Raw genomic sequence first — 12263 nt, 5'->3', positions numbered from 1 at the left:
TTTTCCTCTTAATTCAGCTTCTCTGCTCAGTGGGTTGGTTGGGTGCCATGCCAAAGTGCCTCATGGCTTGTGTACCCTTCACAGAGAGCCTCACTACATAATTCAGAGTTCTGGATTTTCCCTTCAGGGCTAGGCACTTCAGTGCTTGGCATTGTGGCAGCTGGACTTAGGCCTTAATAATTTAGTTGAGTGACATCACACCACATCCAATCCGCCATAAGTCAAATGTCATCTTGCTGCTAGTGGCCTTTGCAACTAGGTCATGTCTTTTCTGTTGCCAGGAAGGCAGGGGAAGAAACTGTAAAGTAAAAAAAGCTATGATGCTTCTAAGAATGGACAGCAAAAAACTTGTTTTTTTTTTTTTTTCTTACTTCCACTTAGCTTGCTTTTGCTTCTAGCCACAAGAAAAGATTAATAAGCTGTGAATCCCCTCTCAAATGCAGTGATAATCCAAAGGTTCTCAGGTTATTTGTAACACTAGAAGAAAGCTACAGCAGCAATCTGCTGCCAGAATGAATGCCTGAGCTCCCAGGCTGCAGAAGCACAGCTGAGGTAGATGTTGTAGTCAGATAAAGAGCCCACTGTGCAATGTGTAGTGCTGCCCTATACGTATCTGCCCTGGCTGTGGGGTGCTGCAGGTTGCAGTCCTCTGCTGCATTTGACAGAGCCCTGTGCTTAGGAGCAGCTCTCATCTCACTCTGAATACCTGATGTGATCAAACCCAAAGTGCTTGTAAGTGGACGAGATTTGCAGAGCAGCAGAAGACACTGCATTGCTTGTGGTAGTGGCTGTTGCCTCAGTAGTCTCAGACAGCTACCTCTGGCTGATGAGCAGGCAAAATAAAGATGATGTTCACTTATCAGCAGCTGGCAGCCTCCATGAAGCTGTGGAGGGAATAGAATCCATGGGAGTGGAAGGAAGCTCAACTTTCAGTAAAAATGAAGAAACACCATAGCTGGTTTAGCCTGGTCACTTAAAAGTGGATGTGTTACTTGCCAAAAGAGCAATGATTCCCTTAGGATCTTAGAATAAGTCTGTTTTGCTATATGCCTTTAAAAGCAATGTTACTAATAGTTGGGAATCGTTGGTATCTTTCCTTAGAAGCATCTAAAAACTTCAGCCCAAGATGTCACATTGCTGTTGTAGCCAATAGCTGAGTTTCTGTAGCAAAGCCATTCTCCCCAAATTTTTAAAAAATCTATTTATATCCTAAGGGGTATCTCTGTCATGAATATCCTGGGAGTGATGCATCTATCTTTTCACAGAAGAAAAAACAGTATTTTATTTTGCAGTTGTCTCCAGCTTTAGTGACGGTGTCTCGGAAGTGAATTCTGGTTGGGAGATAGCAGCAGATGAACACAAATGTACTTTGGAGGCTGTGACTCTGGGTACCAACTGGAACTGTCATCCTGGCAAATGCAGTTTGTAGCAAAGCAGGGAGGGCTGTTTATGTTGGTTTTTTCCAGTGTGAGCAGTGATTGGTACCTGCTGGCCTAAAAATGGAAAAGGAAGCTTTTTCTGTAAATCAGGGATATATTTACTGTTGTGATCAGGTGATAAAGTTGCCCTTTCACATTGCTCCTAGTAGTCCTTTTCCCTCTGTTCTTTACCTGAATCAGCATTAAGTTAGTTTGGGGATATTGTTTTATATGGCAATTTGACATCTCAGCAGATACTCCAGAAGCAGGAAGCTTATTGCAGTCCCTAATAGCTGATTATAAGTAGACTGCTGTTTCCAAGGGCAGGTTTCAGAACCTGACAGCATTACCTTTGTTAGGAAAGGTGCAGATAACACAAGATGTTCCTAAACCTTCTGTGATAGGAAGGAGCTGAGGAACTAGGAAGCCTTTTTAGCTGGAATCCTCTGCTTTGTTTTCAGAGTGTAATTTTTCTTTCAGATAGCCTCTGCTAATTGTGCTCTCCAGTGGAGCACTTACTGTCTGTTCAGGTGGAAAGATCCACAAGGGAAGTGCCCCGTGACGGTCAGGGTGGAGTGAAAGCACTGTAATCCCTCAGACCCTAACTCTCAGATCCAAGGAACGGATAACTAACGTATATATAGCTCTGCTGGTTCAGCTAAAACACTTTCAGCCCTAAATAAACGATGTCTTCTCTTTCTAATGAGAATGCTGAGCCATCCTCTCTTGCTTTGCTGTACAGCAGTTTGGCTATTTATACTCATAATAATCATTGCAGCGTGCTAATATCTTTAACTGCTGGGTCTGGGACCAGGAGGCCTTTGTGATACTACTTGAAACGAACACAAGGCAATCCCAGCTCCAGAGGATAAATGCTGGAGCAGTTTAGAGGGACAAAAGTCTATTTTGAAAACTGGCTTTAGTTTCATAGGACACGTGGCAAGAGATTTATGTACTTACCTCACAACAATTTAAAACCTAGGGCTGATATTTTGGTGTTAAAGCAGTGAGTGAGTCTGTCAAACGTATTTGTATTTGACAGTAGCTTCTTTTTTTTCTTTTTTTTTTTTAATATATTTTATTATAGAGCTGTGAACTTCAGTTAGAAGGGGAATGTTGGTTCTATCTGCAAAAGATAAGAGGGCTTCTCTGTTGTGTGGTTTGGTTGGGTTTTTTTTTATGGAGAAGTAGCTCATCCATGTCTAATGCTAAAAGCATAACTGCATCTGGTCTTAGGACATAGGGCCAGCAGTTAAATACCAGTTGTAAGTGAGAGAATGAAGCATAAGGAGTAATGAACCAGCCTTGATTCTGCAGGACCTGTTTGTGTGTCTGCTCTACACTATGTACACAGTGCTGTTAGATTTTCTGTTTCCATGGATGACTGTACAAACTGTGAGTGAGTCCTTGGTGGCTCAAGAGTGCAGTGTGGACCTTGAAGGGTCAGAGCCAGATGTCACCTGGGCAGCAAGGCTTTTGGTGCCTGTAGGGTCGGATGAGCATAAAGGGAGGAGAGCACGAGCCAGCAGTTTTGCAGCAAGTTCCCCAACAGCAGGAGGGTGTAAATCCTATGCAGGGTTCTGCCTGTGTTGATTCTGCCTGTTGCTAGAGCTGCCAGACAATCTGGCTTTTCAGCCTGGTGCCTAGAACTTGGTTGGTTGGTTTTTGGTTACGGTCTTGTTTCTTCTCCTTTATAGTAAGATAGGCCCTCAGTGGCAATTTCTATGATTCATATAAGCTTTAGCTGTACAAATCTTCATTTCAATGTATAACCTATATAACTTGGGTGTACAGCTGACTATATAGGGGAAGTTTTTATGTACCTCCCTGCTGTGCTATTTATAGCACTTGTTTGCGTGGTACAGATCCCAGGCAGCAGATGAGATGAATGTGTGAGAGAAAAGGCAGCTCTGAGCTGTAAGGTTATTGCTGAAGGATGAGGTACTATTTGTGAGGGCAGTGGTTTTCTTGGAGCTAAAAAAATGCTCCAAGGAGATTCCATTATTGCCTCTGGTTATTTGTGTTTGCTTGGACCTCCCTCAGCCCCCAGCACTCTGGCAGGCAGAGCAGGTCCTCAACAACCTCCTGCATCATCACTTGGTTGCTGAGAAATGATGAGCAGAAAGATGGCAGGAGCTTAGTTACCTTCTGTAGTTTGCTGCAGAGCTGTGCAGGGATGCCTCAGAGAATAGCTTCTCCCTCCTGCTCTTTTCAAGGACAGCTTTAACTCCCACAGCTGATGGTTAGGCACAATTCCTGCTTATCTCCCTTTCTCCCCTTGTAGTAAAAAAAAAATCTAAGTTCCCCTTTCAATAGTGGTATTTAAAATAACAATAGAGTAAGTTATTAAACATGCTGGTGTCACCAAGGTATGCACAAAGGCTCCAGGACAGCTGTGAAGAGGAGGCAAGCAGGAGTGCAGGGAGAAATCAGAGGCATTTCTACACTTAACCCCACTTTGCTTCCACAGGCTTTGCAAACTTGAGCATTCTCTTCTTGAACCCCAACTTGCTGAGGGCAGTGGCAGCTTCTACCACGAAACAATGGAGAGGAAAGAAAAAAATATCTGGGTGGCTAAACTAGGTATTTTTTTGGTGTCTTAGCAGTGGCATTCCTTGAACAGGATGAAATCCCCAGTGTGCTGTGTGGTTGCTGTAACAGCTGCTCTTATTTATGCTCTGTGTGCATCTCCAAATGCTGTTTATACCCCTTCTGGTTAAAATATTAATGATTTCACACTTACTGTTACGTTATGATCCCAGACTGCAGGCCGTGTGTTGGATCTTCTTGATCCCCAGCTCATGGCTGTTTAAGTGTCAGAGATTTTTTTTTCCTTTCTCTTTGTGAGACTGAAACCCTTCACTTGTCCCAGTTGTGTGCATTTCCATTCAGTGTCAAACAGTGGAGTGTAAGTGACAGTGAACTCCCAGGGAGCTCTCTCCCTCTGCCTGTGGAAGGGGGAGTTCTGCTTGACTGGTGTCTCAGCATCCAGGAGACCTGCAGGAAGCTCCAGGCCCAGATTCCCCGTTGCACTGCTGCCTGTTCAGACATTGCTGTGTCATATTTACTGTCATCCCAAAGAACATGAGTCTGTAGTTTATTGGTTTGTTTTTAAGTGCTGGTATTTTCAAAGAAAACACACAGTGCCTTTCATCCAAACAAAATCAGACAGAAGGCAGTAGCCGAGGTGGGAAGGTACCTCTGCAGATCCTCTAGTCCAGACCCCAGCTCACAGCAGGGTTAGCTACAGTGGGTTGCTCAGGGCTGTGTCTCATTGAGTTTTGAATATCTCTGAGGTCAGAGACTGCACAACCTCCTTGGTCAGCATGTGCCACTGTTCAACCTCACAGGCAGTACATAAGATATTTTTGTTTCTCTTTTTCCTATGCTCAGAGGGAACCTCCAGTGTTTCAGCTTGTGCCCACTGCCTTCTGTTTTGTCACTGGGCGTCACTGAGAAGGGTCTCGCTCTATCTGCTTCACACCCACCCTTCAGATATTTATGCACACTGATAAAATCACACAGAGCTTCTGTTTTCCAGGCTGTGAACAGTCCTGGCCCTCTCCACCTCTCCTCGTATGGAACATGCTCCTTCTCCTCCCTTAATCTTCTCTGTGGCTTTCAGTGACCTCACTCTAGTATATCCCTGTCTCTCCTCTCATCTACTGGAAAGCCCAAACTGGAACCAGCACTCCAAATGTGCCTCATCAGTGCTGAGCAGGGTTGGAGGGGATGATGGTCCTTACCTTGCTTGAAAGCCTTTTCCTAATTCATCCCTGAGCAGCTTCATCCTCCTTTCTCTCAAGGGCACACTGCTGGCATCTACTAGGAAGCCCAGGTCCTCCTCCTCAGGGCTGTTTTCTAGCCTTTCTTTTTAAATACCGTAGCTTGCTTAGTATAGCAATAGTCTATACTTCTTCTTAGAAGTATAGACTTCTCCAATAGTCTGTGCTCCAGTTCAAGTTGTTTGAAGCAGCTGTTCAAAACAGTGCTGGTTCTGCCTGTTTGATGCAGTAGTGCCAGGTTCCAGCAGGGCAGGCAAGCACCTGGTAAAGCAGTGGGCAGCACTGGTTGCCAGCTGGCATCCCTCTCCCGTTTCTGTGCCTGGACACAGGGTGCTGCATCAGCCCTGCTGCTGGCACTCTGCCTGGGGGTGGCTGGAAGCCTCTGGGCTCTCTTGGTGACCTCAGACTCTGACTTGATTATAAAGAGACCTTTGGCTGGTGAGGGTCGGGGTCATCTCGGAGAGGTCAAGACCAACCAGAATGAGACATTTAGGCCATCTCACAGGACTGGGCCTTTCCACCCTCAGTCAGGAAGAACTTGGGATTTTGTGTCTTAGGAAGTGTTCTTGGCTTTCTTGGGACTTTTTTTGGGAAAAAGTGTTCTGAGTGAAGGTGTTTGTAATTTCCAAGTAAGGTTAGGCTTGAAAGAAGTATGGAAGTTCTGGATATGTACAAACATGAGCAGAAATTTGGGAAATAATACAATTTCAGCAGCTGAACCCCTTTATGAAAAAAAACAACCAACCAACCTATGAGGGGGTGGGAGGGGCTTAGGCTCAGTTGCATTTAAATTAGGCAGTTGCTTCAGGTGCTGTAAATAAATGAATTCTTGTGCATGGTTAATTACTACCACTATGTCAACTACAGAAATCTTTTCAGTGAACCAGGAAAAATGCCACACATGACATGGTTTTGTTTGTCAGGCTGTGAAAAGCCCTCACACTTGCTTGTGCTCTTCAGGCATGGTGCCTGTCGAATGCCAGCAGAATTCCCTTCCCCTGCCACCCCCTGCATTTGCACGTTTTGCCACGCAGCCTCTGGGAGACAGGTAACATCAGCTGCCCCAAAGCACCCCATTTTATACCCAGCCTTGTCTAAGGTTGAAGAGGGCTGAGCCCATCACGCCCATGTCTCTCAGACCTGCTGGCTCAGGTGTCCCATTCCCTGCTGGTGGGAGAGGAGGTGTCCAGTCCCAGGCCAGCCACTCAGGATCTTCCTCAACAAGATGCTGTGGGCAGGGTGCTTGGGGAGGGGGCATGGAGTGTTACCTTGCAGCAAAGGTACCAGGCATTGGAATGGGCTGCCCAGGGAAGTAGTGGATTCTCCATCCCTGGAGATATTTAAAAAGAGACTGGATGTGGCACTCAGTGCCATGGTCTAGCAACCGCAACGGTGGTTCAAGGGTTGGACTCGATGATCTCTGAGGTCCCTTCCAACCCAGCCAATTCTATGATTCTATGAAAGGTTGAGGGTAGGTAGTTCCTATTAATGCTGTACTGACGGAAGGTTGGGAATGCTGCTGGTCTCTTTCAAAACGCTGCACACCGGTAGAGACCTTTAATTTCTGTTCCACAAATTGCTCTTAATTTTTTTAATTCATATTTGCAGCTTCTGTTGGTGTCAGATGGATGATAGGTGTTACAGAAATTGACAAAGGCTCCACCTACGGCAACAATGACAACAAGGAGAAGCAAAAGTAGTATCTTCAGAGATCTTCAGAGAGTGCTTCAATCCACAGGGAAGAAATGCAACTTCTGAAAACTTTTAAAGAGCATATCATGGTCCTTCAAGTGAAATCAGAGGAAGGGTAGGATGAGCGATTGCCACGCAGATCTGCATCTCTGCTCCTGTTATTTTTCTCTGGGAGTTTGGGCTGGATGACATGCTTGAAAGATGCACTCCCTTGTATACTCTCCACAACAGGTTTGCTTTGGGTTGGTTGGTTTGTTTCCCTATAAGGTGTCTTAAGGTTTGAAGAAAAAGAAGTATTCCACTATGCTTGTATGATGAGACTCTACCTGGAAACTAAGGAGAGGCACAGGCTTTACCTTTCTTAACTTGCTCTAAGGAATGGATAAAGGCCAGAAGATAGTTAAAAGATGATTAAAATTGATAGTTGTGTAGATCACATGTTAACAGTTTAATAATCATTATCTGTCAATGTTTAAATGCAGTAAGATGCCCTGCTTGGTTATACCAGTATTGGACCAAAGCAGCTCTACTGAACTGGCACAACTCACATTAGAGTTTTTCTACATCTAGAACTTACCCCCTGAGTGTGCACCACATGGGTCCTTTAAAACCCGAGTCAGACCCTGGCTGGCCCATTTTGTTGCATCAGAGCCTTGCAGTGGTGTAACCTGGACCAGAATTGGGCCTTGTGGCCTGAGTTAGAGCTAAGTTACCCACTGCCACGTCTTTCCCCGGGCAATACAGCAGAGGGATAATTGAAACCTTTAATTCTTTTTAGAGTGTTATTTATAGTTTGGAAAAAACAGGGTAGTAAAATTCCTTTCAGCTTTAAACACTGACTAAAGTTCTCAGCTTTCTTAACAATGGTGGAAAGAAAACGACTGGGTAAGCTATAATGAAGTATTTAATGCAAAGCATGCATTAAAAATTATGCCCCACCCCCACACTATTGTGAGCCATTGATCTGCTGCTCTGTATTTTCTGATAAATTAGTTTACATGGTGCCTCAGAACAGTCAGCCTGAAGAAACAGTTAAATTACCTTTCTTTCACTCTTTTTTTGGGGAGAAGAAGGAAAGTGGGAGAGACCTTGAATAGTGGTATGGCTCAAGTGCTTTTTTTAAGGCTGTCTGGATTTCCTTTGACACCTCCCTGAACTAAATAAAACTAGAATCAAGCTTCTTTGGAAAACTTGTTGGTCCAGCATCCCTGGTACGGATTGCAGGGCATCCTCCTCTTGTTTTTTAAAGAGTATGCAAGTTACAAAAAAAAAGAAAAGAAAAAAATGGACTTCCAGCAATTATGACTGAAAAATCCTCAAACTTTTGAAGTCTAAAGTTACTGATACTGAACAGTGGGGATTATAATTGGCATTTTCAGTACTGGTACATTTTCCTTTCACATAGGACTAAGTCATGGTAGTTCAGGAATGAAGAGTCTGTGTCTCTAGAGAAGAAAGTGAGCAGTCTTAGTTCTAGCAGCTGGGAAAAAATCCCCCAAACATTTCCCTTTTCCTGTAATAAAACTGAGGCCAGAAGATACAGGGGTTAATTCAACAGAATTATCAATTATTTCATGAAATATGCATTTGCTGTTCAGTAGTAGATTGAATCATCCAGAAACTACTCTTTTTATTATGAAACACCTGAAAAAAGCAGGTGTAGCAGGGCTTTTAGCAGGGGGTAGCAAGTAATTTTGGGGGGGAGTGGAGGCAGTAAAATGTACAACATACAAGAAATGGGCTTTAGCCTTCCAACACATTAAATATATCAGAAAATACTGCTGAACTTACAAAGCTATTCTTTTATTAAAGCACATGCCCTGTGCTCCCCATTTGCTAAAATGATTTTAGCAGCAGAAAGCTGAGCATTATATCTGGTAGTCATGTCTGAAGGTCCATCTATCCCATAGTAGCCTCTCAGGCACATTAACTTGCAAGTCGTGAAGACACTATACAAAAGACTTTGAAAATGGGGTGAGAGAGAAAGAAGAGCTCTCTCCAATCTAGCATTTTACTGTCAGCCTTACCTGGCAGATATACAGGAGGCTTTTCTCAGGGTGGTAGAATGAACCCTGTACAGAAGAGTTCTGAGCAGCAAATACATATTCGTGTAGCAATAGAGACTGATGCAACATGCTGGTAGGGAGGCATTAACATTCCTTGTCAGTCTTGGTTCTTTCCTCTCCAACTGCATGCAGTGCCACTTCTCCCAGAGGGAAATACCAAACATGTAAGTACTGCTGAAAGAGTATTTAGACTATTTCATACCCCTTTCCCTAGGACCTGCCCTTAGAACAGGCTGAGGGCCAATCACACCACTCCTGGATCCATCCTCCTCAGGACTTCCAGAAGTCCCAGCACATAAGGACTGCACCACTGGGCCCTTCCAGCCCTTACTGGCAAACAGAGAAAGCTCAGTGGAGCTTGCCAAAGTTAAACTAGCCCAGTTCACTGTATTAAAAGAATGACATATGTCACTAGGAAGCAGTGTTTGCCCCTCACAAGCAACTGTATGTTCTACAACTGCCTTAACAAAAGTAGTCTTAATGTTTGTTTATATAAAAATAAAAGTATAAAAAGCTGAGGTGCAGTGAGTTTTCTTTTGGTCAGCAACAATGAACTTGTAACACTTTACTTTTCACCTTTATCCTCATTCTTAAAAGCTTTCCATGGTTCCTGTTTGCAGGAACCTTAAAAGGGCAGCAAGGTAAATGAGGACACACAAGCACCGTGTGTCCTCAGAGTGAAAGCACTCAGCTGTCTGGGTGGTGAGGTGGGGGTAGCTTTACCTCAGATACTTCAGTATCCTCTTGCTGAGGATGCCAAAGTACTGTGCTTCTTACCATAACTGAATACAGCTGCAGAGAAGGTAAGGTCTTTGAGTTCAGCACTGTGGTTTTAGAGCCTAGCTGGATACACTGCACTGGTGACCTGCACAGTCAGGCTCCTGCTTTTCTGGCTCTGTCAGAATTCATGACATTTTCTCAACAGCTCACCCAGCTGCTGAAAGCTGCCCCATACCTGTAACAAACCAAGGGTTTGTGGGCTGAAGACGAAAGATAGGACTTCTAGAAGAAAAACAGATATTAAAAGCAAATTCTTTCCTCTATAAAGTTACCCAATTACAGGTCTAAAAATGTAACAGGAATATGTAAACTTGCACCAATGCTTGCAAGTAACAAAGTCATCTTTAAACAGCAAACAAAATAATCTCACTAGACAAGTGCTACATACTATTTATTCTAATTGCTGACCCCTTCTGACTTCTCTCCATCTTCTGAGACTGGTGCCAGTCTGGGAATGGTCGATCCCAAAATGTCATTTCCCAATGACAATGGGGCTACCAAAGTCCAGGACCAATAGCCTCCTGGTGTTTGCCAAACAGCACACAAGAATAATCTTGACTCATCCTACTCTTGGCCATAGAAGTGCTGTGCAGACCACACAGCATCTCTGTTCACAGTACTCAGATTCGAGGTATTTCAGACCCTGTCTCTACCCCTTAGTGTCAGGAATTGCATGTCACCTCATTTCCTCAGGAGAGGAAGTAGGGGCAGAACCTTAATTCTGTTACCACTTGTGTAAGAACCATCTTACACAACTTGAACTTGACAAAACCTTGACTACCACAGTATAAGTTAGGTTAGCTTAGCAGGCTTGAACAAGCATTGAAAACAGAAGTGTAAAATACGACACAACCCCACATATTTATTTTCAGAAGAAAAACCCTTCACCACCAACTCCTAAAATAAACCATTTATTGAGAAAAAACTTTTTTAAAAATTTCATTAATCAGCCTTGTGCATAACAAATCTGAAGCTTGCCAAAAACAAATAAACAAAAAACCAGTAAAAGTTCACAGTCAGTGCACTCAACAAACAGATTAAAAAACAAGGTCCAAAACGCCTGGTAACACTACAGCATTTTTCTGAACCTAAAGAGTTCAAAAATACTACATATTAACATTACAGTTCTCAATCAAATGAGAAACAGGATAAAGAACAAAAAAGGTATGGTCCATATACAGTAGTAATGGCACTTTCACTGAAACATGCAGCTTCTTCCAACTTGCAGACACTGTCACATGAGCAACATGTGCCAAGTAAAACATACAGGAGCAGCAGAGAAAGTGACGCCCGTCACTTGTGCAGTCTTCGTAAGTTCAACTTTTATACTGTTTCTCAGCACAGTCTTTATGTAAATATTACATACAGTAGTGATTAAAAGATACCTTGCCAGAATAAAAAAGGCCAGAGATTGAATAACTTCATTCTTCATCTGTGCAAACCTGTGAAGGGGACAAAAGGCAATTAATTCAATTGTCTCCTACTGGAGCATGAAGATGACAACAGCTCCAGTTCTTCATGGAGTCTATAGGTGTTCTTTAGCACATCCACTGAGCATCTTTGAAGCTTTTTTCCTTCTCCCTTGTTACACAGATAACGAATTAAAAGTGTTTCTGTGTGAATACAGGTGTTTCCACTATCACCACGCAACTCTCATGTGCCTGAAGAATTATTCTGCCTCTGTAGTGGATGGGATCCGGCTACATGGGATGGGTATAATGATCCCAATAGTGATCACACTGTTAATGAACCAGAATACCAAAGTAAACAGCTTTATGCTAGAAAATGGGACAGAAGTTAATAACCTACTGTGTTCCTCTTTCTTAAAACAAACAAACAAACAAAAAAGTTACCAATACCTCTAAATTTGTAGCTGTGAATATTTGCCTATTCTTAAGAAAAGAATCAAACCATAGTTCATACAACAACTACAGACTTCTGTGCCAATTACCAGATCAATATTCAATATGAACTTAACATTAAGTATGAACTCAAAAGAAAAGCAGACCCCTGCTTCATTCAGAACCAATTAACCCCTATTATGCTGAAGCTTGACAGGCCTTTTTTACATAAAGATAACATATCACAAAACAGCAGTGAAAGTTTATTGCATGGTGCACACCAGGTTTTAAGTCAGATGCTGACTGGCAACATCACCTACAGCTCTGGAAAGTTGCTAGACCTTGTTTTCTGGACAACAGCAACTTGATAGCATCCTCCTACCATGACAGAAAGCCCTGCAGCACAGCTGCAAGCAAGGAAGTCACTGCCATTTCCAATTCCATCCACAGTCTTTGCAGCCAAAGCCATGAGACAAACCTTGACAAAAGGATGATCGAGGAGCTGGCTGGCCGTCCACCTCATCTTTGGGTCACTTTCCAGGCAGTGGCAGAGGAAATCTTTGCCTTCTGGGCTCACTTTGTCAGGAATAGGAGGTTTATGACCCATCCCCACTTTATACATGATCTGGAAGTTGTGCTCATACTCATGCCAAGGCCTCTGCAACAGGTTAAAACCATTAC

At 43.3% G+C, this 12263-nt stretch overlaps 2 protein-coding genes across 4 annotated transcripts in view; one reads left to right on the top strand and one right to left on the bottom strand.

Moving 5' to 3' along the window:
• AGPAT4 (1-acylglycerol-3-phosphate O-acyltransferase 4) overlaps positions 1–8547 on the top strand; it is a 73424-nt gene extending 64877 nt beyond the window's left edge. The window contains exon 9 of the mRNA XM_030447510.1: positions 6812–8547. Within this exon, the coding sequence (XP_030303370.1) occupies positions 6812–6903 (92 nt within the window). The 3' untranslated portion in view covers positions 6904–8547. The remainder of the gene's footprint in view (positions 1–6811) is intronic.
• A 2092-nt stretch (positions 8548–10639) lies between these two features.
• The window catches only part of MAP3K4 (mitogen-activated protein kinase kinase kinase 4), a 59385-nt gene continuing 57761 nt past the window's right edge, over positions 10640–12263 (bottom strand). For all 3 annotated transcript variants that reach the window (XM_030447767.1, XM_030447765.1, XM_030447766.1), the window contains 2 exons: positions 12061–12240; positions 10640–11183 (listed from right to left, as the gene is read on the bottom strand). In XM_030447767.1, the coding sequence (XP_030303627.1) occupies positions 11163–11183; positions 12061–12240 (201 nt within the window). In that variant the 3' untranslated portion in view covers positions 10640–11162. The remainder of the gene's footprint in view (positions 11184–12060; positions 12241–12263) is intronic.

The sequence above is a fragment of the Calypte anna genome, chromosome 3, assembly GCF_003957555.1.
Source record: "Calypte anna isolate BGI_N300 chromosome 3, bCalAnn1_v1.p, whole genome shotgun sequence".
In the NCBI taxonomy this organism is placed as follows: domain Eukaryota; kingdom Metazoa; phylum Chordata; class Aves; order Apodiformes; family Trochilidae; genus Calypte; species Calypte anna.
The sequence above is the reverse complement of the archived record's forward strand: the minus strand, read 5'-3'. Positions and strand labels throughout refer to the sequence as shown.